At 39.6% G+C, this 26,850-nt stretch overlaps 1 protein-coding gene across 1 annotated transcript in view; it reads left to right on the top strand.

Moving 5' to 3' along the window:
- The window catches only part of CMYA5 (cardiomyopathy associated 5), a 704,220-nt gene that overhangs the window by 601,165 nt on the left and 76,205 nt on the right, over positions 1-26,850 (top strand). Inside the window, exon 10 of the mRNA XM_044063710.1 lies at positions 924-1,057. Coding sequence (XP_043919645.1) covers positions 924-1,057 — 134 coding nt within the window. The remainder of the gene's footprint in view (positions 1-923; positions 1,058-26,850) is intronic.

Raw genomic sequence — 26,850 nt, 5'->3', positions numbered from 1 at the left:
TTAGAAGTGCAAGCAGATATCATACATGTGAGATTGTGATACCTTCTTGTCACAGGGCTAGAATCTCATGTAATGCTCTGTGTAAAGCTATGTACTTTATCATGTCTCATGTCCTGAAGGTATTATAACACATAGATGCAATTTTGAGTTATTGAAATTTGAAGATAGGGGTATATTAATATCAGAATGGCTGTTAGTAAGTGTATAAAGTCCATCATTTGCAAAGCATTCATTTTAAAATATAAATCAAGTTCTCTTCAGAGTAACAAATATTAAGTGTTAACAGAATGTAATAAATATGTAATACTGTTGTGACTTTGGTCCTAAAACTATCATGCATTTCTGTATAAAGCTAATATTTTCACTATTTTTAAATGTGGAGCATTTTTTTCAATGATATTCAAGATGCAGCTGCTCCTTTGCATTTGAAGTTAGGTTAGATCAATGGAGCTTTATAGATAATTATCCCCAGATCATTCTCTGACAATTTCACAGAAGTTAGTGAAAGCATTTTGGAGTTATAGTCATTCATATACAGGAGACCCAAAATGGCTAAAAAGCAGTTCGGGTGCAGCCATCTTAAAAATAAACATCAATAAAGGGATTAATAACTTTGTTTCAAAGGTGATAAATTCCACTGCCAATCATGAGCGGACGGATGATCCACTGTGGCAACCCCTGACCGGGAAAAGCCGAAAGAAGAAGAAGAAGAAGATTGATGCTGAGTTAATGGAAAAGTCAGTTGTACAACAGGAACTTTAGATACTATTTTAATTACAGTCTTAGAAACTATGACTTTAAAAATAACTTACATATCATTTACTGGACACTGGAATTTTCTGTAATGGTACTAGACCATATAGAACTAAGGAAGTCTGTTACTATTTTTTTTTTGTTACTAACAAACTCCCTTAAATGTTCAGGTCTATTTCTGGAATAAGAACACCAGAACTGAAGATTAACTTGCAACCAAATGAAAATTATTTCTTCTATGTGAAAGCAGTCAACCGGTTTGGAATGAGTGAACCAAGTGAGGCAGCATTAATTTCTACTAAAGGTAAATGTTTCAGAGTTGTACCCTTTATCTTAATGCATTCATGTGAATGTGTTAATTTGAAATATTAGCTGTGAATGATAAGCTGTAAGAGAACTCTGATAAACGCTGGATTGAGAGGTTGATAATACAGTTATAGGAGGTATAGGAGGGACAATATTTTGTGAAATGAATTGCTGATGCACTGATCCAGAAAACCTCTAAACCGTATTGAATGATCTGATATATGTGTCCTTTCTACAAACACAGAATACTGATTTTTGGAAAAATAAGCAGCAAATTATAGTGAATGATTTTACAAGTAAGGAGGCCTACACAATACATTAGAATGAACCGCAGAATGGCAGAATTCTGTTTTTAAAAGATCACTTAACACCTTTGAAGATTTTTTTTTATAGAATATGTTGCTGCAGGCAGTATAAATTACATCAAACTCTGCCCACACTGGCCTGTAATGATTACCTGACAAACTGTCAGTAGTAAAGGAAACTTACAAAGCTATACATTGTGTAGACTTCTGTTTATATTGATAAACTGCAGTAGAAAAAGTGTATGAGCTGAAAGGGCAAGTCCTGCCATGTGCAGGATAAGTACAATGTCCATCTCACTGCTAAGAGCAAAGCATACAGACCAGCAGTGAGCAGTGCTGTATTGCTGGTGATACTTTGATGGTTCCAGATATATTACCCATCTGTTTTTAAACTCATGGAATCAAACTCACAACATCATATCTGGGCAGTTAAGCAATTAACTGTGTTTTTCACTTTAGATTCTGTGAAATAATTGGGGTGAAGTTGGAATAGTATGAGATCCCACTGACTGGATGGGGAGAACCTTGTGTGCTAACAGGAGTCTGTAGTGCATGATTAAGGTGTCCCATCATAAATGCTGTGTGCATCACTATCTGAATGGCACAACAAAGCAGTAAAGTACTAGAGGATTGCTAGCAACAGAACAATACTTTCAGCCTGCCCTGAATGCTGTAGTATCTGCCTTTATTCTAGTATGGTGCCAAATACTGTTCGCTGTGCAGCAATCACACAGGCAGCCATGGTGTCTTTTTAATTTTTTTCCCTTGGTTGCCTCCCTACTCATCCAGACATCCTGCCCATTGATGGCTCCCCTTCCAGTTTCTAGTCCTCCCATGTGCTGCTTTGTTCAGGAAGAACCAGACCTATTTTTCCCCAAGGAGGGTGAGAGCCTTTATAGCCTGTTTGTTCTATATCCATGATGAGAGCCTAATTACTTCAGTCTCTCCATCAGACCTCACTGTCAACTGTCCCTACTTTTGGAGGACTGTTCCTATATTCTGGCTTGATTTAGTATGTGCCTAGTTTTCTGGGCGTGTCCCTATTTTCAGGTGTGATTTACTCCTTGTACATAATTCCCCTCATCACATATGGTTTTGAAGCTGTCTAATACACACAAAACCACCCTACATGACCAACATACTAGAGGTAACAGCAATTTAAAGAACCAGCATGCACATCTTACAACTCCCTTTTCCTGGAGCAAAAATAAATGACCTGATATGGTACAATTTTGTGATATGGTTCATTAAAGTCTATAGATTTTCCACTGTCTCTTCGATAATATGCTTATTTTCCATCATTTTCTTTTCACTTTCTGTTTTTTAAACTTGTGATCTGATGTTCTCATTTGCATTCATTCCTCAACAAATGGGTTTGGATCTGACCTCAGATCCGACTCGGACATCTGCTATAGATGCTAGGATTCAACTCTCAAGCTCCTTCCTTACCCATAATGCTCTTGACTAATGCAATACATCATATCTTATTTGCTGCTCTTCAGGTTCGGAAGAAATTGCTATCTCTTGAGCTAGGTGTGTTTAGTGAGTGTTTATTCAAAAACATTTAAGCTTATTTTTTATTTTTCTCATATACAATAGACTTTTGACTGCTCTTTGATGTCTACCTTGCCTTGTGTACTGATTATTTGCTATTCTTTACTTACCATAGTTGGTAGTTTCTTTTCTTTCTCCCATCTTTACATCTTTCAGATTTACCAGTGTTGTTTTTTTTGTCTCCTTCTCTTGTTAAAAAAAAAATTCAAACTAGTGCTAGTTTTTCTCTGTTCAATGGCTGTTGGTGTTAGTTTTCTAAAGTCAAATAATTTTTCGTTTGTTGCATTTTCCAGTATGGTTTTGAGAAATGCACTTCCTCAGGGCATAAGATTCCCAACTCTGATGCGCACAGGGAGTACGTTTATTGTTTTGGCCCAGCACATCTGAACACTTCTTGCACCATATGTGCAGCCTTTAATGTCAGAGCTCTAAGTGACAGGAAAAATGAGTTGATTTTGAAAAGGTCTCCTTCCAGCCTCAGTTGCTTCTGCAAGTTCCTCTCCTTCAGGGTCTCAAACCCCCTCTCAGAAATGAAAGGAGCCCAGGGAATGAGTCCAGCAAAGTTTCTTTGACCTCAAATCTGAAGTCTTCAAATCCGACACCGACAGTCACATCTCTTCTCACTTTTTTCTCACTTACCTAGTCACTTCACTGATAGTTTATGGTGGCATTGTCAGCTGACTGCTGGTTTGGGCCTGCCCGCTCCATTTCACCCTCGCTATGCTCCAGCTTCACTCTGCCCTCCTACCCTGGCCCCAATTCCCACCCCGACTGTCTACCAATTTATAGACACAAAACCTCACCCCCCCACCCACATCCCACCCACCACCTCAACCAATCCCAAAACAACACAATTGCAAACATTAACAAGCCCCCACCCTCCACTCACCAAGTCCTCCTACCAAACTCTATACCCCCATACTATCATCACCAACCAAACTACCACCCACAAACCCTCAAGTAACTATGTTTACTTCTCATCTGTTACTACTAGCTACCCTTGTTACACTTTACACCATTACCTCCTATCATAATGCTCACAAAATATTTCACCCCAGCCCAACTCTAACTTCTACCTACCAACCACATAATAACAGTCCCTTCTCCAACATCCAACCCCACTTACTGAACTACTCTACCACTGAGCTATACAAACTCAAATATATTAATTCTACCATACCTTCCACCGAACCCAATAGATTAACTAAATTTCTACTCAACATTCAAACTCTGTGTCTTTTCCTGCAAACACATCTCCATATTTGTGGCGATATACACCCCAACCCAGGCCCCACAATTGATACTACCAACCTCACTGGTCCAAACATCCAACATGCAAATAACTGTAAAAAACCCTGTGACCTACTTATACTTAGTAACACTAGAAGTATCTTGAACAAAATTGACGAATTACACACCACACTCTCCGCTTACAACGCAGACATTACACTCATTACAGAGACCTGGCTCAAACCCCACATTAAGGACAATGAGATACTCCCCCCAGGTTATAGGGCTGATAGAACTATCAAAAAAGGTGGAGGTGTCGCCATACTATACAAGACTGTCCTCAAGGTAGATCTTATACATAAAGAAATCCTAACATTTAACAGTGAAGAAACCCTATTCACCAAAATTCAAATCAATCAACAGAAGCAACTAAACCTAGTGGGTATTTACATACCCCCAGGTGACAACATACCTAGTCCTGAATCTATACTAAACTGTTCATCTGCAAACCTCCCACAGGAGACACTCCTCCAAGCGGACTTTAACATTGACTGGAAATCCATCAACACAACTATCCCCTCTAATCATATCAACCTGTATTACTATACTCAACCTATCCAAACACACACCTGCATTGACAAAAATGCAAACATCCATACTAGACTGGATCCTTAAAATCAACCCATCTATTGCCCAATATTATGGAACTGTACCAAATGTCCTTAGTGACCATTTACCCACATTCATATTAAGACAACACCCCAAAAACCACTAAAACAACCACCCTATGTGAAATCCAGAATTCAAAAAATTTCATACCTGAGCATTTCATTAATGCACTAAGGTATTGCAACTGAGCTCCCTAACCCTCACACTAGACAAGGCAGTGGACTACTTCAATTCCACCTTTTTAAACATATGAAATCTGATGGCCCCCTATGGACAATTTGAATAAAAAACAACCCAGCTCTATGGCTCTCTAAAAACACAAAAACCCTTCTAAAACTTAGCGATAAAGCTTGGGATACATGGTATCACAATAAGACAGATCACAACAGGCAGATCTTCCTCGAACTACGTAATAAAGCAAAAAAACAGATAAGGCAAGATAAGAAAAATCACTACACAGAGCAGAAGTAAAACATACCACTAACCCCCAAAAATTCTGGGCAGCTGTCAACCAAGTATTACAACCAGGCAAACCCACTACTCCTCCCCCCCCCAGTGTTAGAGGAGATTATATAGAGATAGCAACCCAATTTAACAGCTACTTCACGCCTTCCATCCTTAACCAAACTAGCAACAGCCAGACCTTCACTCCCCCACAACCAGTCAGTAACCCAAATTCATACTCCCCATTCACTCTCTAACCAGTTCCAACCAACACAATATACAAACACCTCACTAAGCTAAAACCCATTACCTTGGCAATCGACAAACTCCCTGCAGAGTACCTCAAACTTACCACTAGTGTTATAGCTGATCCCATCTTGATACTTATCAACCAGTCTCTCAACGATCATACAATTCCAGCCCTTTGGAAAACTTCCTACATAATACCCTTGCACAAAGGTGGCCCCTCAACTGAACTTACCAGCTACCACCCCATAGCAATCTTATCCCCCCATCAAAAATCCTTGAAAAATGTATACGTTCTCAGCCGATCAAACATTTACTTACAAATAGTCTCCTCACCAACACCCAACACAGCTTTCACCCATCCCATAGCACTACCATAGCACTCATATCCTTCACCAACACTGTCAATCAATATAGGAACAAAGAAAACCTAGTGTCTGCCACCTTCCTCGATCTGTCCAAAGCATTCGATACACTATTCCACAGCAAACTACTTACTATCCTAGCTGAACTCAAGCTAAAAAACCCTCCTTGCTCTGGTTTCATGACTACCTATCCAACTACCAACAAGCAGTTAAGTGGCATAATTTCCTCTCCCCCCTTCTCCCAGTAACAGTAGATGTATGCCAGGGATCCATTCTGGGACCCTACTATTTAATATCTTTACAAACACCCTCCACACCACCACCCAGCAAGCTACAATAGTCCAATATGCAGATGATACTACATTGATCTGTTCAGCCCCCACACTCCAAACACTCCAGACTAAAACCCAAGAGGCCTTCTCCAATATTGAAAACTGATTAAAAAACTCACAACTAATACTTAACCCCAAGAAGACTCAACTCATGCTTTTCCACCTACCAAAACCATTGACTCGTCTGCTCTTTTCTCTGTCAATTCTGCCAATAACACACAAATCTCCCCAGTATCACAAGCTAAACGTCTTGGTGTAATACTTGACTAATACCTAAAGTCTGACAAACATATAGCACAAACCATATCCAAAGTCCATAAAAAACTTGGAACCCTGTACCACTGCAAAAACTATCTAACCAAAGACACCAAAATTACTATATCCAGAACTCACCTTCTCTCTACATTGCTCTATGCATCCCTTGTATTAACAAACCTTAACAAGGCAGACAAAGTGTTCATGTTCTATAATAAAATAGCTAGATTCACAACCATCTCTAATTTCCATTTCCACCACTGTCACCCACTAAAACAACTAAGTTGGCTAGAACTCCCCAACTTACTAAACTATAACCAACTCACCATGGCTCATTACTTGCTGTACCACCCAAACAAGGTTCCTGATCTCTCAGGCTTACTCACCTTTCATAATTCTACTCACCAGCTAAGATCCAGAAACAAAGCCCTTGTTGAAGTAGCTAAGTGTAGACACAGTGCTGGAGAATTCTACTCCTACACAGTTGCTAAAATCTGGAATTCTCTTCCACCAGATATCATATTGCAAAACAGCAGTCCCATCTTTAAAAGCCCACCTCAGTCTCATCTTGCAATGTGCCTGTACTGACCATGGCTAGCCCTACTACCACCATTCAGATAAATCTTCCTCTGGCACTACTCAAAGTTCAAACACATACAAAAAAAAAAACAAAACAAAACAAAAAAAAACATACCATAATGAACTGTATTTTTTAAATTAATGCATATAATTGTATATAGAAACTGCACCTTCTTACTCAGATACATTATATTTTCTGCCTTACTACTGTACACTCTGTACACTTCTGTAACATCTCATCATACTATGCCATGATATACTATTATTTGCTCTATTAATTTGTACTCATCTGACTTATTTTTATCATGTATGTGGAGCTGTTGTATTTTTGTATATTTTATGATTGTCATGTATGTGGAGCTTTTCTCCCCGGGTCTCAGCTGAAAATGGGCACCTGATTGCCTAATAAGACTAACCTGGTAATCAGATATAAAATAAATAATCTCCTTGGCCCCATGCTTCTAGGTTTTCTCCACAACCAGTATCTCTGAGGTTAAGATCAACATTTTTACAGGTGCTCCCCCCAAAAAAAAATTATCGAGGCCACCACCCACTTCCCCATCCGTTAGATCATTCCAAAGTCGGTCTGAACTGGAGGTGGATAGGATGATGAGAAATTTCCTCAGGACACATATTCAACTGGGAGTCTTCCATCAGATTCAAAACCATCATTTCAACCTGTTGTTACTCCTTCTCTGATCTGACCTTCTGTTTTGGAGCCTTCAGATCCACGATCCTCAAGAGTTGAGTCATCAGATCTGAAGATACATATTTCTTCCACTCTGGAAGTGTACCTGAACTGATTAGATCATGCCCCCTTGGAGCCTGATCGTTCTCGGAGCCAAAGAATTAGCTTTGGATCTGAGGGGCTAACTTCGATTCCAAAGCTTTTGAAACCATTGCTCCCCCTTATGACTTCAGTGCTTGACAGCTTGGCTCTGACTACTCCTTTAGAGCAGTGGGTCTGGCTGGGTCCAGGATTGTCTGCTTCTAGAGCCTCAACTCTGAGTGGATTGTCTTTGGTCTCTCCTGATCCTTCTGCCTTCAAAGGTTTTGTCTCACTCAAGAGTAGTCTCTACTCTTCCTCCATCGGATCCATCCCTTGTTCCCATTTTGGATCCTGTGCCTGAGTCTGCTTATCCTACTCCTCAGGGACAGCCAGGCTAAATGAGCTTCCAACCAGTTCCCACCAGGGAACTCGCCGCCTCTTCTGATACCTCCCCCAAGTCTCCCACTGAGGAGGTCTCTCAGAAGAAGATGTGCAGAAGGAGGTACTTAGATTCCTCACTGGAATGTCTTACGAAAGACACAGATTTGATGAAGGGCAAGGGTCCCCCAGATCTCCACCTGAGGATATCTCATTTGGAGACATCCTAGAGATCCTTTGCCAGCAAGGTGGTTGGTCTTCCCAAACCCCGTCCAAGGAGGAGTCAGTGTTCTTGGAAGCATTCTGGTCTGGACAGTCTACATCTCCCCTATGGATGAGCTTATCGACTTTGTCTCCTGCACGGCATGGAAGAAAATGATCTCTGTGGAACTAATCCCTAAATGCCCTGACAAAATTTTGAGTGCCCTTGCTGATAGACAGTAGTGGGCTAAAGGAATTCCTGTAGATGCCATGGTTGTGACAGCCACCAAAAAGCTAGCTGAACAAAGCTCCTCTGTTCACCTCCCTAACAGAGATTCTAGAGCTTTGGACAGGTTTGGGAAGTGAGTGTATGCATCAGTGATATTTGCCCTGCGTTTTCTGAACTACCTGGCACATTTTACCAGATTACAGAGGGACTTGATAAAATAACACTCTAATTCTGCCCCAGGGTCCATGTCTACAGAGGAACAGAAGTCCTTTTCCTCATGACTGGCCACTCTGCAATCGATTACAAATGTGTCCATAAGATTAATCTCACATGTAGCTGAAGGTACCTCAAGGGTGGCCAGGCCTTAAGGAGGCCTGAATGCAATTGTGTGATTTTGTGGCACCTTTCAAGGTGTCATTCATCAATGCTCCCTTTGATGGATCTTCTTTGTTTGGTCCCACTGTGAAAGAGACTCTTTCCCACAGTGACCAGGATGAAAAGACCTTGTCTGGCATTGGAATCCTTTTATCTACCCCTCAGAGACATTTCTCTAGGAATCAACAGGCTGGGAAGAAGATGTGGCTCCAGAAATCTCAAGGTCCTTTTCAAGAATCACACAGAGATTTTTCCCCTTGGCAGGAAGGGAAATAGCTACAATGGTAGACATTGCCCAAGTGGCAGAGAAAGTCCCCGGAATCAAGGTTCTCATGATTCCTTCTTGGACAGATCCTTTCAGTGCTCCTGAAAGCTTACCCAGCTGTCCCACTCAGGAGGCAGTCAGGGGACACTTGTCCTTGCACCTAAATGCCTGAATAGCCATCACAAAAGATTTTTGGGTACAAGGGATCATATCCAGACGTTACTTCATTTCCTTTTCCCAACCTCCCCAAAAGAAAACAAAATGTCTCCCTGATGTTCCACCCATTCAGAAGGAGTACACAGCTCCAGAAATTCAAAGGCTGCTAGACAAAAGAATCATCCAAGAGGTCCTCCCAGACGAAAGAGGATCCAGAATTTACTCAGGGTTCTTTTTAGTGCCAAAGAAAACAGGGGACCTGAGACCTTTACTGGATGTCATTTATCTAAATCAGTTTGTGAAGAATTCCAAATTCTAGATGGTCACAGTTCAGTCCATTCTGCATTTCCTACTGAAGGATGACTGGATGTGCTCAACTGATCTTCAAGACACTTACTATCACATAAAAATAAAAAGGTGCTCTAGAAGGTACTTAGACTTCCAGCTGGGAACCAGTCATTATCAATTCAGAGCCTGGCCTTTGGTTTCACCCCGGCTCCCAAGGTGTTTACCAAATGCATGGCAGTGGTAGCAGCTCACGAGACTTTCTCAGATTCAAAGTGTTCCTTTATTTAGACTACTGGCTCCTCACTGCACTGACAAAGCATCTGCTCATAAAAGCCAGGGACTATTTACTCCAGCTGTCTCACTCTCTGGGAATCACTGTCAATATGGACAAATCTCAACTTGAATCACTCCAAATCTTGGAGTTTATAGGGGCTCATTTAGACATAGTCAATTCTTTAGCTCTTCTGCCTCAAAACAGAATTCTTATTCTCAAGACACATGGAAGACAAATTCTTTCTCTTCCTTTACCCCCAGCAAAACTGGTCCTCAAAGCTTTATGGTCGATGGCTGCTGCTATTACTTTAATTCCCACTGCTCACCTCCACATGAGACTTCTAAAGTGGGCCCTAGCAGTGTAATGGTCCTTTCATCAACACCCATTAAGACATCCAATAAAACTGTTCCAGGCTTGCAGAATGTCTCCTCTTTGGTGGATTCACTCCAAGGAGATCAGTCAAGAGCATTCACTTATCTTTCCTGCTCTAAATACCACATTGACTAGAGACAGCTCTCAGTTGGGGTATGGTGGGGTCATTTCTTGGTATGGACTGTTCAAGGCACAACTCCCCACAAGAGACCAATTTGCATGTCAGGATCCTAGTAATGAGAGTGGTGCTTCTAGCATTGCAGGCCTTTCAGAGCTTTCTTCCTCTAGGGATTGTTGCAATTCAAACAGTCAACATATTATTGGTCTGAAACATCAACAAATGGGGGAACCAGATCCTACCCCCTTTGGTGAGAAGCAATAATGGTATGGTAATGGGCAATCTCATCCAATTACTTTCTTGTACAAATGCACATACTGGGGAAATCCAACATTCTAGTGGACAAACTCAGCAGGACCATCCTCATGTCTCGCAAGTGGTGCCTCAACCAATCACTGGCAAACATGATCTTCAACAGATAGGGTCAACTTTGCTGTGACCTGTTTGCATCCACCCTCAGTAACAAATGCAGTAGGTTCTTTGCCCTTATTCCACCTCAGGGACAGTCACTGAGAGATGCTCCAGTCTAGTTTATGCTTACCCTTCCACGCCTGTCATCCCTAAGTTTCTTCAGAAAGCACTTTAGTTGAAGAGCACAGTAATCCTCATTGCTCCCTTCTGGCCTTGACAGGTGTGGTTCCCCTTCCTTTGGCCTCGCCTAGTACATCCTGCTTTGACATTGCATCCCAGTTCAGACCTCCTATCTCACCCATCAGGGCAGATTCATCCAAGATTGTAGGCCTCAAGTTGACTACATAGTTTCTCCAATTACAATGATGGCTAGACATTCCAGGCTTTCCTCCCTGGTTTGAAAAATTTTAATCTCATCTCATAAACTTTCAGCTAGGAAGGTTACAAGATTAAATGGAAGAGTTTTATTTTTTAGGCTCGTCAGAGAGGGTTGGGTCCTTTTACTGCCCCACTTCCTGCTATTCTAGATTTCATTGCCTCTATTTTTCAAGGAGTGGCAAGTTTTTCTACTATTAAAGTTCAGTTATACAGCCATTTCCAACTATCCCATTGGAGAGAATCATTCTCCTTTAATGCCATCTACATTATGTAAGGCTTTCCTGAAGGGTACCTTTTTACTTAGACCTCCTATAAAGAACCCTACTCTACCATGGACCTCACTATAATTTTGCAAACTTTAGTATACTCTGTCTTTGAACCATCAGCTAAAGTAGATTTCAAGTTTCTTTCCTGGAAAACTGTCTTTCTGGTGGCGTTAACTTCTGCAATACAAGTTTTCAAGCTCCAAGCATTATCATCCAAGCCACCGTATTTGATCTTTCACAAAGACAGAGTTACTTTACACACAAACCCTTCATTTTTACCAAATGTTGCCTCTGAGAACAACATAAATCAAGTGATCAGTTTACCAGTTTTCTTCTCCAAATTTGAAAACAAGGGAGAGTACAGCTTTCATCTGTTAGATGTACATAGACAGCTTTGTTTTTACCTTCACAGAACCAAGGAGTTTAGGAAAACCGATCAGTTATTTGTTTCTTTGCTAAGAACAGAATCAGAAATGCAGCTTCAAAAACAACCTTGGCCAAATGGATAACAGATTGTGTCTCCTATGTTTACTCCATGAAAAGCATAATCTTATCAAGGCAGCCAAAGGCTCAGTCAACCAGATCAATGTCTATCTACCTCTGCTGCTTTTTTGGCTAGGGCATCCGTTATTATTTGTGCAGCTGCTACATGGTCTAATTCCCATACTTTTACTGCTCATTACAAATTGAACATCATCTCCAGAAATAGAGTGGCTTTTGGTTCTATGGTTCTCTGGAACATCCTTCCATGAGGGCCAACCAAGGTTACCATAGCTGGAGACTCTGTCCCATTCGTTGAGGAATGAATAAAAATGACAACATCAGATAACCAATTTATGTACTCACCATAACATTCCATCTGTGTTGTCCATTTTCATTCTTCCTCAACTTCCCTCCCTCCTTCCCTTTGTCCATGTCTTTGGGATGAATCGAATGGAATTGTTGATAGGAACCATCATTCATGTCTGAGCTCCTGATCCTTCAGTCATCATTCTTCTGTCATAGCTTTGTTATTGTATTTTTGACAGTATTACATAAAATAGCAGCAAACTCGATATGAGGTATTACAGTAGTCAGGGGCATTATGGGTAAGGGAGGAGCTCGAGAGTCGGATCCTAGAATCTGTATGAGATGGCTGAGTTAGATCTGAAGGTCAGATCAAAATCCATTTGTTGAGGAAGAATGAAAATAGACAACACAGATGGAATGTTATGGTGAGTACATAACTTCTTTTTTGTCCTGAGTACTATCCCACATTCCTACTAGATACACCTTATAGGTTCTTCCGTTCATAGGTAAATGCTAGGCTAACTGCCCCAAAGGGCCATTATTGGCCTAGCCAATAGCCCGAGGTCACAATCAAACCCTGTACCTTATGTCTATGAGGTAAAGACCTTAATCATTATGCCCCCCCCCAAAAAAAAGTAGGTAATTGGTCTGCAGACTGTTACAAGTCTAACCAATAACATGAGGTCAGACTCAACCCCTGCATCTTCTATCTGTGAGGTAAAGATCTTAACTATTATGTCATCTCTCACCCCTTTGTTGTAAATTTACAAACACAGCAATCGTCATCAAAGTGTGTGTTCTTCTTTCATTTGTAGTATATAATCAATTATTATAATTTAAAGTAATGTCCCAGTACTTCTGCATATTACAAAATGCATGCCCATTCATGGCAAAGAAGGGTATGTGCTCACCATCCTGGGCTTTCCTTGTTTTGACTTCAAGTATATTAAGCAACTTGTTCAAGTACACAGATTTTCAAGAAAGTTCTGGAAGACTTCCTTATGTGATTGTTTCTATATTATGCTTTCTTTGCAAGTTAGAAAAAAAAAGAATCCAAGTTCTTAGATACTAATTTATTTCTCTCAGTCTTTCCCTTTAACGCACCATATGGGATATCGGGCAATGAGCGCCTTTCAACACTCATTGTTTCTGTAGCAGGTACAGGTTTTGCAGGCTCAGGTTGCTAGCCCAAGGCCCAACCTTCCTCGGAGGGTGTACCACACACATTTGTATGCACAAACTCACACTTAGGGCCAATTCAGTGTGTCCAGTCCACCTACCGCATGTCGTTGAAATGTGGATGGAAACCGGAGCACCCGGAGGAAACCCACTCAAATGCAGGGAGGACATGCAGACTCTGCAGAGAAGGCACCCCTGCCAAGAATCAAACTGTAGAACCTCATACTGTGAGGCAACAATGCTAACTGCTACACCACTGCACCATCCAGATACTAATTTATTTGGTTATTAAATTTTGTTTACTAGGGATTATTCAATTGACCTTTTCATGCCGCAGTGGTGCAGTGGTTAGCATTGTCGCTTACAGCAAGAGGTTCTTCTGTTCGATTCTCAGCTGGAGCGCCTTCTGTGTGGAGTCTGCATGTCCTCCCCGTGGTTGAGTGACATTTAAAGACATGCAGGTAGGTGTGTGCATGAATGGGTGTGCCTTCTTTGAAGGTTGGGTATCAGGCTGACAACTAGGCGCCATAAAAAAAATCCACTGCCAATCATTAGCAGACCGGAGTTCCGCTGTGGCAACCCCTAACCAGGAAAAGCCGAAAGACATTAGTTTTTATTCAATTGACCTTTTCATGGCAGGCCACATTTATACCGACTAGGAAAAATTTACCTGATGTACTAGAGAAATGCACTCTTTATCTGTAAGTGTGATGGGATCTTAAGCAGTCACTTGAACAACCATTTGAACAGGCTGATGGGATCTTGATGTAATGTTTTATTTTCAATAACAACACCTCAGAAATGTGTGATTGTCACTAATCTGTTCAGAGCTTTTTTAGTGCTAGACATCCCTTGTAAGAACATAAGTCATTCAGTCTTCTGATATCAAAGGCATGTAGGTGTTCAAACGTATACACTCACATTATTTATTGACAATCTTTACAAATGCCAGCATGATTACCAACCCCCCCACCTTCAATGTGCACATTTACTGTTTCAAGAGGTCGTTCAGTGCATAGCCAGCTATAAACACTTTAGGATCATGTGCCCCAACATGCAGCAGGCTTTTTTTGCTTTCTTTCTCATCCAACCCAGTGCTCACCATTGCTACGTTTATGCAGCCAATAACATTATCCAGGTTTCTGGAGGCAGTATTACATGGTGCACTGGCTATATGCTAAAAACATGCTTGTGAGCTAGATTTGGCCCTTCGGTCTCTCTGTCAGAGGCACCCATATAATTCCCACCAAAGACGTGCCGTATCCCCCATTCACATTTTCCTCCATTTCACATGTTCAAATCCTGATGCAGAATCACTCAGAACTCATATTTGCTTCCAAAATGCCACCTCATCCCTCCTTCATTTGTATTCCAACTTCAGACTCCTAAAAGAAAAAAATATTTTTTATCTTTGGCTATATGCCTTGAATACTAAGCTTGTCCAGTTTCAGCCTTTGTCCATGTTTCTCTTGTAAGTTTCATGTCAATTAAACGTTACAATTGTTTCAGTCTCACTTACCCATTGCTCAAGGAACATTTAAAAAAAATATATATATTTTTCATATACTGTTGTTGCATCCTGTTGGCGTTGAAATGACAAGCAATTTCTGTGTTAGATTTTTAACACAGAAATAAACATATTCGGTTATTTAATATTAGAAATAACATTTCTTTTATTAGAAACGCCTTTGAAATTCCACTTATTGCAGACTCCTAGTTGAGTTTCACTGTTTATTTATTCATTTATTATTGATTCTTCATTATGCATTAGATGTGTGTACTCCTTACTACCTTTTCTGTTAAGGAATGAATATTATATTTGGTTGCAAGCATTACTTCATTTTATTTTATTTTTAATCACAAGATTCTGTATGAGTTTTGTTTTACCCTATGAAAAGTTGTTTGCTAAAATGTATTTTAAGGGAAACAAACAGTATTTACACTTGATTAGGTTCATGAATCTTCACTAAGACATTCTTGGTTACTTTTATCAAGTTCATGTTTCTTTTTTGAAAACTTTTTTTATGCTTGACACCCTGTCTACACTAAGTGGACATTTATTTATGCTTCTAATGTACTACAACTTTAAATGTGAAGGTATGTCAGTGGGTTCAATTAAGGCAGCTGTTTGTAATTTTGTAACACACACCCCTTCTTTTTGGGTTTTAAATTGTGTTTGATGATTTTTTTTCCTTTGTCTGAAGAAGTCTTCCTACTAAAGGAGACGAAAAGCGCTTTACTTTTACATTTTCTAATAAACCTTTGGAGTTTTACACCTGCTGGTTCGGAACCTTTTGGTTTGTTTTTTGACAGTTTGTTTTTCTTCAGTTTTGGAATTGTTAGTTGTTCTCATGGCTACCGAACCCAGCTTGGGTTACTCTGGAGATATTATCACTCAACCTTCTTTGCTGCCTGACTCTGGATCGAATGAAATGATGAACTTAACCCAATTACTCCAGCTTATGAATGAAAAACTTGAAAATCTTTCTACAAGGGTGGATAGCTTGTCACAAACAAACACTTCGGTGAGACCTAAAATCATGGCCAACTGTGCTCCCAGCACTCAACTACAAGGGTGTTCGACTACCTGTAATTGTTCTGGAAATGGAGCTACTAATGAAGGAGCGAACCACACTGGTGTACTACACCCACGACAGAATGAAACTAGTGGTGAAGTTTCCACTCTTTTTAATTCTACAAATGAAGCCTCCTCGGGGCTTATAGGGCTTCCTAACATGACTGAATGGTTAAAGTTACAACCAGTTTTGGGTTCCAACCACAACAAAATGGTTGGTAGAGGCTCGGCTGGAGGAGGTGAGTCCTTAACTTTTAAATTAAAGGAAGTTGACAAGAAAATGTTGAAACTTAAAAAACTACAACTGGAAGTGAGTTACTTTGCAGAATGTAAGAAACAGGGAGTAGTACCGAAAGGTTTACGATCTTGGCAGTACTCATCAGGTTTGGAAGCTGGAACAGAATTTTACAATGAACTTCTTTCTTTATTTGACAGACATGGTACTGAACTTATGGACATGATGTGTAAGCATTATGCCATATCCATAGAAAAATTGACAAATGAGGTCACTGGGTTGAATAATGACATAAGGACACACCCAGACTTTATGAGGTACCATTATGATTACATGAGAGTGTTTTCATCAATTGACCAACAATTAGTTAAGAACTCCGAGGCAAAATTAAAGAAACTAAGAAGGGACATTAATGACTACAAAAATGGATCTGCTTAACCTAAACCACCTCCCTCTCAGGGTAAAGGCATTTTTGGTCATCAAACTCAACGCAATAACTTTGTGTGTCCTTATGGTAGTAAAGACCCTGAGCCTGCAATGCGAGTAGGAACAGGTGTTGGAGAATTAGATGCATTTGAGGGAGATTGGAGAAATGATGACCCTGACTTGCGCCCAGCCAACAATTTGGCTAATAACAACCATTTTAACACTAATGACAGTAATGATTCTTTTTCCAACAGGGGCCAGAAACATCAGCGGAGATACAATATGAGGGGCAGGAAAGAGAACATCAATTACAACAGATAACTTCAGCACCCGTCATTTTATCAAACAATACTGGAGACTTCAAAGTGTACAATTACTCTAATTTTAACATTAGACACGAACTTTGTAACCTTTTTAGCAAAGGACTGACCTTTGTACCTGATGAGCACTTTGACCTACCAGCGACTTTGATTGACTTGAAGTTATACATCCGAAAACTTAACCTGTCCTTGATTTTTGGAGACAAGCCTTTTGTAGAAGACCCTTTGAGGGTATCTAGTACTTACAATCCACCAATTTTCCCCCCTTTATCTTTGTTTGAACACATGTGTGAGGCCGATTTCAGGGCTCTCTACACGACTAGAAAGAGGAATACCATTAAGAATGTTTCAGACAATGAAGTAGAAGCCTTGAACCTAGTCAGAACTTTACCGGTCAGAGTTTTGAAACCAGACAAAGGTGGTGGTTTGGTGATCATGGACAAAGAGGAATATGATAAGAAAATGTTGGACATTTTGAACAGTAACACCTATGTTAGATCAAGTATCAACGAAATGAATATTGCATATAAATTTTTTTTTTCCTTCTTTAGGGACTTATTGATTGAAGGCTTGATCAGCATTGATATTTACAACTATATAGTGGTTCCTAACCCAAAATCACCTAACTTATTTGGTTTACCCAAGATTCATAAAAACCTTCAAAACCCCCCTATGAGGGCTTTAGTCAATGCTAGGTCTTCTATTACTTATGCTTGTGCCAAGTTCGATGAGTTATTAAAGAAGTGTGTGTCCCAAGAGTTACAAATAGTTAAGGACTCCTGGGCTTTTTTAGAAAATGTAGACAAATTTGAATACTGTGACAAAATTAATTTTCTTACAATAGATGTAGTCGACCTTTACTTCTCCATACCCCATGACATAGGGATTGAATATGTCACCAGAAACCTAATAGCACATGGACCGGAGAGTGATGAGATCCGTCTAATTCAAGAACTATTAGATGTGATCCTGAACAATAATTATGTTGGATTTAATGGGGGCATACATAAACAAATAATTGGAGTAGCTATGGGTTCCCCTTGTGGAGCCAGCTACGCCAATTTAGTACTGGCCCAGTGGGAACATGACTATGTATTTAAGGACAACAATTTTCAGAAAGTCAAACTATATAACAGGTTTTTGGACGACATTTTCATTATGTTTCAGGGTAACTTAGGGGATGCAAGCAACTTTGTTGAGGTTTTAAATAACAACACTCCATTTTTGAAATTCACATTTACCTTTGGTGAAGACACCATTAACTATTTGGATGTTGAATTGAAGAGAGATGACATCCACAGGGGTTATGTTGCTAAAACTTACAGGAAACCCACTCACTCTAACACTATGTTACATTTTTCTAGTTGCCACCCGCTACACCAGAAAAAATCTGTTTTAAAGGGCCAACTAGTCAGAGCGGCAAGAATGACTACTGAAGACTCTGCCTTCAACGAGGAATGTACCTTGTTGAAATGCATGTTTATGAGTGGTGGGTACCCCGAATCACTGGTGGATGACACAATAGGAGAAGTTTGTAGGAAAAGGGGTTTGGGTTCTTTCAATCCCATTCTGACTTTGAAACAAACCAACGTGAACCTGGCAGAGTCAGATGAAGTCACATTACAGATTCTTGGTGTCCACTCTTCTAGCATGGGTCAAACCATTTTTTCCCAAGAGAAGTACAATAAAAAAAGTTTCATTACTTCTTTTTCATTAGAAGCTAAATATATTAGCAATGTACTTAAAAAGAATTGGCAGTTGTTATCTTTTGAAAAAGAACTCACGGAGAAATAGGGGACAAACCTGTTATCATTTTTAGAAAGGGCAGAAACCTCAAAAACATTATGGAAAGACCTTCAATAAAGCATACTAGAACTGAAGGCACATACAAATGTGAGACATGCAACTATTGTAAATTTATATCTACAGGGTCCACATGTATAGTGAAGCAACATCTGTTTAAAGCAAAGGGTCGTTACAATTGTAACTCAAAATCAGTGGTGTATTTAGCTGTGTGCCAGTCATGCTCTGCCTTTTATATAGGGAAGACCGACAGAAAACTTAAAGAGAGAATTTATGAACATACGTACCACATTAGGAAGAAGAGCAAGACTAATTCCCTTGCAAGACATTGTAATAACAACCCTTCTCATGCTTTCCTTTTTAAAGTTATAGACCAGGTACTTACAGATGAAAGAGGAGGACCCCAACAATTGTTATTAGAAAAAAGGAACTCATTTGGCAACTTAAAATGAACTCTTACATGTCACCAGGGTTGAACGAAGTTACTTCTTTGACTTGTGTTTTAAAGTTAAGAAACCTGCTAAGATAAGACTTCTTTCATCATTACTTCAACCTCAAGTCTGGTTTTTAAACCTTAATTCACAAATGTTTAACTTGAGAAACATTGGTTTTCTGACCTCTGCAGTGCTTCGCTGTACTTTGACCCATACCTTATTTTATTTTTATTTTCATTTTGCATAGTTTCATTCAGGATTTGTATGTTTTATTTTTGTCAAGTTCTGCATTGTGGTCTGACTTGATTTTTGCTTACTTCTAGACACATACACCTTTTTGCGTAAGCAACAATGAGACCTTAATGTTTAGACCCACGGTATTTTGAAGTGCTATGTTTACTTATTGTCAATGTCATTGAAGACCAACAGCTGTGGATTTACTTAGGTGTTGCATTTCTTTCTTTTTTTTGTCTTCTGCTACTTTATTTATTACCTTTTTCACACACAGTACAAACTCATTTGCAGAACAATGTGCCGTATTCATGGGCACGATTGTGAACTGATTTTTCATTTGTTTGGCTATCCGCCTTTTTCGCATGTTTAGTACCTGCACGGTTCTTAAATGAAGTACCGTCTTGTGAATCCAGCGGTTTGTTTTGATTTAGATGTGTCTTTCACGCAATGCCTTGCCATATTTTTTCTGAAACAGCTGCATTTTGACATGTTTTGGCTGCTACAACTGTGCATACTAAAGCTTAGAAAGTGTTTTCATCGCAGCTTGGTGCTTTACCCATTACTCAAGGAACATTAAAAAAAAAAAATAAAAAGAATTCTTTTTCATATACTGTTGTTGCATCCTGTTGGCGTTGAAATGAGAAGCAATTTCTGTGTTAGATTTTTAACACAGAAATAAACATATTCAGTTATTTAATAATAGAAATAACATTTCTTTTATTAGAAACGCCTTTGAAATTCTGCTTATTGCAGACTCCTAGTTGAGTTTCACTGTTTATTTATTCATTTATTATTGATTCTTCATTATGCATTAGATGTATGTACTCCTTACTACCTTTTCTGTTAAGGAATGAATATTATATCTGGTTGCAAGCATTACTTCATTTTATTTTATTTTTAATCACAAGATTCTGTATGAGTTTTGTTTTACCCTATGAAAAGTTGTTTGCTAAAATGTATTTTAAGGGAAACAAACAGTATTTACACTTGATTAGGTTCATGAATCTTCACTAAGACATTCTTGGTTACTTTTATCAAGTTCATGTTTCTTTTTTGAAAACTTTTTTATGTTTGACACCCTGTCTACACTAAGTGGACATTTATTTATGCTTTTAATGTAATACAACTTTAAATGTGAAGGTATGTCAGTGGGTTCAATTAAGGCAGCTGTTTGTAACTTTGTAACACACACCCCTTTTTTTGGGTTTTAAATTGTGTTTGATGATTTTTTCCTTTGTCTGAAGAAGTCTTCCTACTAAAGGAGACGAAAAGCGCTTTACTTTTACATTTTATAATAAACCTTTGGAGTTTTACACCTGCTGGTTCGGAACCTTTTGGTTTGTTTTTTGACAGTTTGTTTTTCTTCAGTTTTGGAATTGTTAGTTAGTCTCACTTAATAACATTCTGGTAAATAGTATTTCACCTATTCTGTTTGAATTCTACTACTGTTTTGTCATATTAAGATTCTAAGACTATGTTTGCAGTCACGACCATCCATAAACAGTGAGGTAATATGAAATCTGAAGTAACAATGCCTGTAAGAATTTATGTACTTTTTTAATTTTATAAAGTTTTTTTTTCCGTATTCCAAAGGTACTTTGTTGGTGATTAGGAAGTCCCGTGTGTGTGTGTGTGTGTGTGTGTGTGTGTGTGTGTGTGTGTGTGTGTGTGTGTGTAGGTATGCATTTATGCATGCACATGCACACAGCCACAACTGACTGGCATCCCATCTAAGTTTAGTTTCTCTGTTTTGCACCCATTTAGTGCTGGGATAAACTCTGGCTTCCCAACACACTGAACTGGATAAAGTGGGTAATTACAGAATGACTATATATTTTTCACTTACAGAAAAAGGTCTATGTAAATGAGCTGTATTGTTTATTGAGATGTTTTTCTTAAGTAAAATAAATACCAATGAATGCTGCTTTATCGCCTACTTGTGTGGCAGGCCACATACTTGGCCTAGAAAAGTTTAGAAAGTAGCATTTTCAAGAAAAGAATACAGAAGCTGCCACAACAAGTGTTTGCTCCTAACTTGCTGGACTGAAGCTATAATCTGGAATTTCTATCACATAAGAATGGTTTTATTTCTAATCAGTTTGCCCCTTAAAGTCTGTATTTATACAAATGCTTACTTAGGGCATATGACACTTATAAGAAAGGACTGCATAACTGCAGTGAATTTCATAATGTTTCTATTGCTGTATTACTTTTGCTAGATGGAAGGTAGGGCCAACTGATGGATAAAATCATTTGCAGATATCAGAGGGCAAACTGAAGTATCTTTCAGCATGTAGTTATACTGTATTAGATAGTATTAACAATTTTTTATGTTTTTCCCATATTGAATTAAATCCCTATACTATACTGTATGCATGGAACATACGTGTATATAATGACTACATGTATCTATGAATTTGTATGGAATGATATTCCAGAAAATATTAGGAACCTTGACAATTTCTTGTCTTTCAAAATATTACTCCAATGACATCTACTCAGAGAGAACACATGTAAATGTTTCAGGGACACTGGCTAATGGAGTTGTGTCTTACTCCATACATTCATAAGCTTTGCATTTTGCCAAAGTATTTTGTCTTTTACTGCTGATTGTATGACAAAATGTGAGGGATGGCTTTCATTGAGTTCTTTCATCATACTGTCCATCTTTCTAATTTTGCTTCCATTGTTGTAATTTGTATCACACTTTGCTTTAATGGCCAGTTACCTAATGCCTGGCACATTGCCAACTTGTACTTTTGTATCTAAGAAGTTATGGATCATAGGAGGTTACTAAGCTAAGGGCCTAGGGTCCTTACAACCCGTGTTCCCAAGAATATCAAGGTATTAAGTGAAACTAAGTCTACAACTACTGCCCCTGTCCAAGAGCGACACAGGTGAATCACCCGGGTTGAATTTGCGATGTCCCATCCAGTCATCCAAATTACACATAAATAGGGTCAGCGAGGGGCTCTGCTTCACCTGAATTGGAAATTTGTTCCAGAGGAGAGGTAACCTCTCTGAGACAAATCTGTCTATCCAGCAAGTCCTGTTGATGTCACATACTAGGTTGAGTACAACAGTATCCTAAAACAGTTCTCCAATCCAGATCGGGATAAAGGTTTATCTCTAGATTTTGGTACTTAATCTGCATGAAGTATTATATATTTTTTATGTGTTTTTATGTAAATGTGTTTTGATATATAAATATGCTATGCCTTTATGGTTTTTAATGATTTTCGCACCTTTTTTCATTTATAAGATCAACTTTTATGTGGATTTGTATGGTCTGAGGAAGCCTTCTTAGGTGAAAGCACTTACCACTTTGTTCATTGTTCCTGAATAAACCTGTTTTTTACTACTGTGCTGCTGCCTTTTGAGTACACTTATCCTGCTCTGGATTACGTTATTTTTTTCAGATATATTTTATGTTCTCCTGCCTTGTTTCGCTCTTGCACCTTATTGTGTTGCATTTTTATATAACGAATGACATATGTTGAAGACCCTGAATTTTCTTTGTAAAACCCTTGAGTTTTTTCCAGTTGCTGCAGCGACCTGGTAAGGTACGTGCCAAAGGTAGCAATGTACTCTATTGTTAGCCTGATGAGTGAGGAGTACAGGGGGGGGTTGTAACCTCTTTTGTTCTGGATGTAGTTCTCTTACTTATGAGGTGGGTGACGTAGAAAGTCTTTCTTACCACTGTGGAGTAATGGTGGTCAAAGGAAAGGTTGCTGTCAACCTGTGTGCCCAAATCTTTCATAACTGATTGTGTGCTTAGGGTGTTGTTATTAATGTGGTAATCTGCAGGGATGTCACTCTTGCCAAAGGGGATGATAATGTATTTTTTGTATTGGGTTTTAGCCCATGACTTTGGCACCAATCATTTGTCTGTGTAAGTCCCTCTTGTGGGATGTTGACATTGTTTGGGGACTTGATGACTGCACCCAGTTTGCAATTATTAACAAACTTTGTCAGACATAGGCCTTTTGTTTTAGCATGTACATCCAAGAAGTAGATTCCAAACAATAGGGGCACCAGCACCGATCCCTGTGGAATACCACTGGTTATGGGTCTGCTGGTGGAGGTAGAGTCACCTATTTTGACTGTGTGCATTCTATTGGTGAGCCAGTTTGCAATTGATATAAGAGTTTATCAATGATGCCTGAGTGGGGAATACTGGTCCAGGCAGGTTGTATGCACATATTTGCCTTCATTCAGGGCTTTGGTGACTGTCTCAGATAAGTCCCCCAAGTTCTAAAGGCAGGATCTCCCTTTATTGAAGCCAGACTGGGTTGGGTCGAGTGTTTAGAGGTCTCCTATATCGTTGTTGATAAGGTCCATGATTATTCTGTCCATAGCCTTGCAGATTAGGCTGGCCAGGCTTATGGGTCTGTAGTTCCCAGGGTCTGTGGAGGCACTTCCTTTATGTAATGGGATGATGGTTGCTGTTTTCCATTCAGCAGGTACAAAACCAAGGCTTAGACTGTGGTTAAAATGAGTACCCAGCAGTGCAGCTAGTTCCTGTTTTAATTCATTTAGAATGCAGCCTGGGATATTATCAGATCCCATAGAGGTTGTGTTTTTGGCTTTGGAAAGAGTGTTTATGACTTGCTCCTTGGAGATACTAGGTGGAGGGCAAGTGGTAGGGATGCTCTGGGGGTTATGTGGCTGGGACAGGGGGGAGAAGTTTGCACTTAACCTGTCAGCTAGCAGGTTGGCTATTTCTATGGGTGCAGTATATCTAGTGCCATTAACAACCAGTTCTGCACAGATCTGGGTTTTTCCTTTAAGGTTTCTGATGTAGCTAAAGTAGGCCTTATGGTTATCCTTAGCAAAGGAAGCTAATCTGGATTCATAGTTAGCTTTAGAATGCCTTACAAGGTGTCTTATTTGCTTGTTTAAGCTGAGTAGGGAATCCTTCCAATTTAGAGATCATTCCTTCCTGCTCTTGAACAGCAATTTATTTTGGTCCTATCAGCTATGGCTGAGTCAATACATTTGTGTAGATACTTATACAAGGCATTAGTGTAAATCACAGTGTAGAAGGCAGGCACTATGTAGCTACTTATACAAGGCATTAGTGTAAATCACAGTGTAGAAGGCAGGGACCATGGAGCTATTAATGCCATCATGTATTACATTGTAACTGGCTGGAGACGTTTTTTAGTCTAGTTGCTGCTAATGTGGAAGTTAGATGTTATTGTTACTTCTAATGAGACTGATTTATGATCAGACCTCACTAGGGAGGGCCACAAACATGGGGTGGTGCAATGATCACCCATGTTAGTGAGCACTAGATCCAGAATGTTTGGGCCCCTTGTGGGGGTGTAAACCAACTGATCTAGGGAATTGGAGTTGATAAAGACCAAGAACCATTGGGCAAGTGCGTTAGTACATGTATAATTTACCCAATCTATGGATGGGTAGTTAAAGTCACCTAACACCAGGGTGTTTGGTGGTATCTTGAGCGATTTAAGTATATCCAAGTATGCAGTGTGGATATCAGAGTTCATTGTGGAGGTCCTATAATTGGAAATAAGTTGGAGAGAGGTCTTACCTGCAGTCAATTGGACCTGGATTAGTTCAAGGGAATCATTTTGTTTAACCAATCTAGAGGTGTATTTATCTTTGATGAATATTGATACTCCACTTCCTTTAGTTTTTGCACTTTCAGTTTGTGGTCTGAATGTTTGGAAGACATTATAAGTCGGGATCAAAGTAACAAAAATTCCGGCAACCAGGAAAGATGACACTCCAGTTTTATTCTTAGAAGAACATTATCCAGTCGTTGGATTTTGTTCTTCTAAGAATAAAGCTGGAGTGTCATCTTTGCTGGTTGCCGGAATTTTTGTTACTTTGTTCTCAGTTATACCCTATTTGGGTTTAGTTTGTGTTCATTATAAGTCGGGATGGCCATGGTGCTTTCTGTGGCCTTAAACCAAGAATCTGTGACTGCACAGATGTCAGCATCTTCTAAGGTGAGGGCTGCTTCCAGTCAGGGCAGTTTTAGGTTTAGACTGCTAGTGTTTGGCAGCATAACCTTAAGGGTGCTTTTTGAGGATAACTTTACATCGGGATTTTTGTTGTGACATTGCCTAAAAAGGCACTATGAGGGAGGCAAGAGCCTTAACCATTAACCAAAATCTCAGAGGTGACAGATGAAGACAATATGTGGTAAAGCAGCATGGTCTAGCTACCATGTCATCCTAGGTTGACAGGTACTGGATCCCATTAGAATGACACCAGAAGCTAAGCCAATTGTTGAAGTCAATATTTTTTTTGTTTATATTGTGATATCTTCTTAGGTGAAGGTAGGATGCTGCTCAAGGCTAGAGACATAACCTGCCTGAGACACATACTCAGAGAGCTAAGTCATGTCTCTCTTCATATAGTCCAGAGAGGTACGTCTCAAGTCATTCACATCAACATGAACTATGACAGAGTCATAATGGTACTTATTGTGGGCAGACTTCAGTGTGTATGTGATCTGGCTGATCCTGGCACCTGATAGACAGCTGACCGTAACTTTCTTCTTGCCCAGCCTGGTGAGTGGGACATCTGTGTGTCTCACTATGAAGTCGCCTATGACCAGAAAATTCAGTTTAAATCTGCTTTGCTTTAGGGGCTTGTTTAGTGAGACACTTGTGCTTGTGATTTTGTGTATTGAGTGCTGTAGGTACTGTATTAGGTGCACCATGTTTGTGTTTCGGAGGTCTCTGGTGTTTATGTAAATTTCTAGTGAGTACTTCCATGTATGATAGTTTATGTGTTGAGAGCATTGTTTCTGCAGGAGGTGTAGTATGTGAGCTAACAACCTGTTCAGTGTCACTGTTGTGTGAATGAGAGAGCAAGTGTTCCAAATTCTTAGTGTATATGCATCTCACATAAATTGAATTTGAGTGGTTTAGGAGTAGTGGGTTTTCAGTGCACAATGAAGCAATTGCTACACTGCCTTAGGATACCCATGTCAATCACGCTGTCAGGAGAAATGGAGGAGAAATGACCACCCGTAATACTAGGTGTAAATGTGCTTACTTTAATGAGGAAGGATGTGGTTTAATTGGGGACTTAATGCTGGGTCTATATTATTGGGGCTCTCAAGGGGTATGAGACTATTAGGGATTAGGAGATTTCAAAGTGGCAAATGCTGTAGAAAGCCCAGCTGAGGTGCTATCTGAGCAGCTGAGCACAATTTAAGGGACTCCTCAGTTGGCGCACAGGCAGCTTCTAAGGGAAAAGAAATCTACTTTAGTTTTTCCGTCTATAACCACCAATGGTTACCTCCACTGGGCAGTGTGGTGTGATGGTGGGCTATGTGCATACAGATGCCTCAGATT

The sequence above is a fragment of the Protopterus annectens genome, chromosome 2.part2, assembly GCF_019279795.1.
Source record: "Protopterus annectens isolate FY-2018-M chromosome 2.part2, PAN1.0, whole genome shotgun sequence".
NCBI classification, from domain to species: Eukaryota; Metazoa; Chordata; order Ceratodontiformes; family Protopteridae; genus Protopterus; species Protopterus annectens.
The sequence above is the reverse complement of the archived record's forward strand: the minus strand, read 5'-3'. Positions and strand labels throughout refer to the sequence as shown.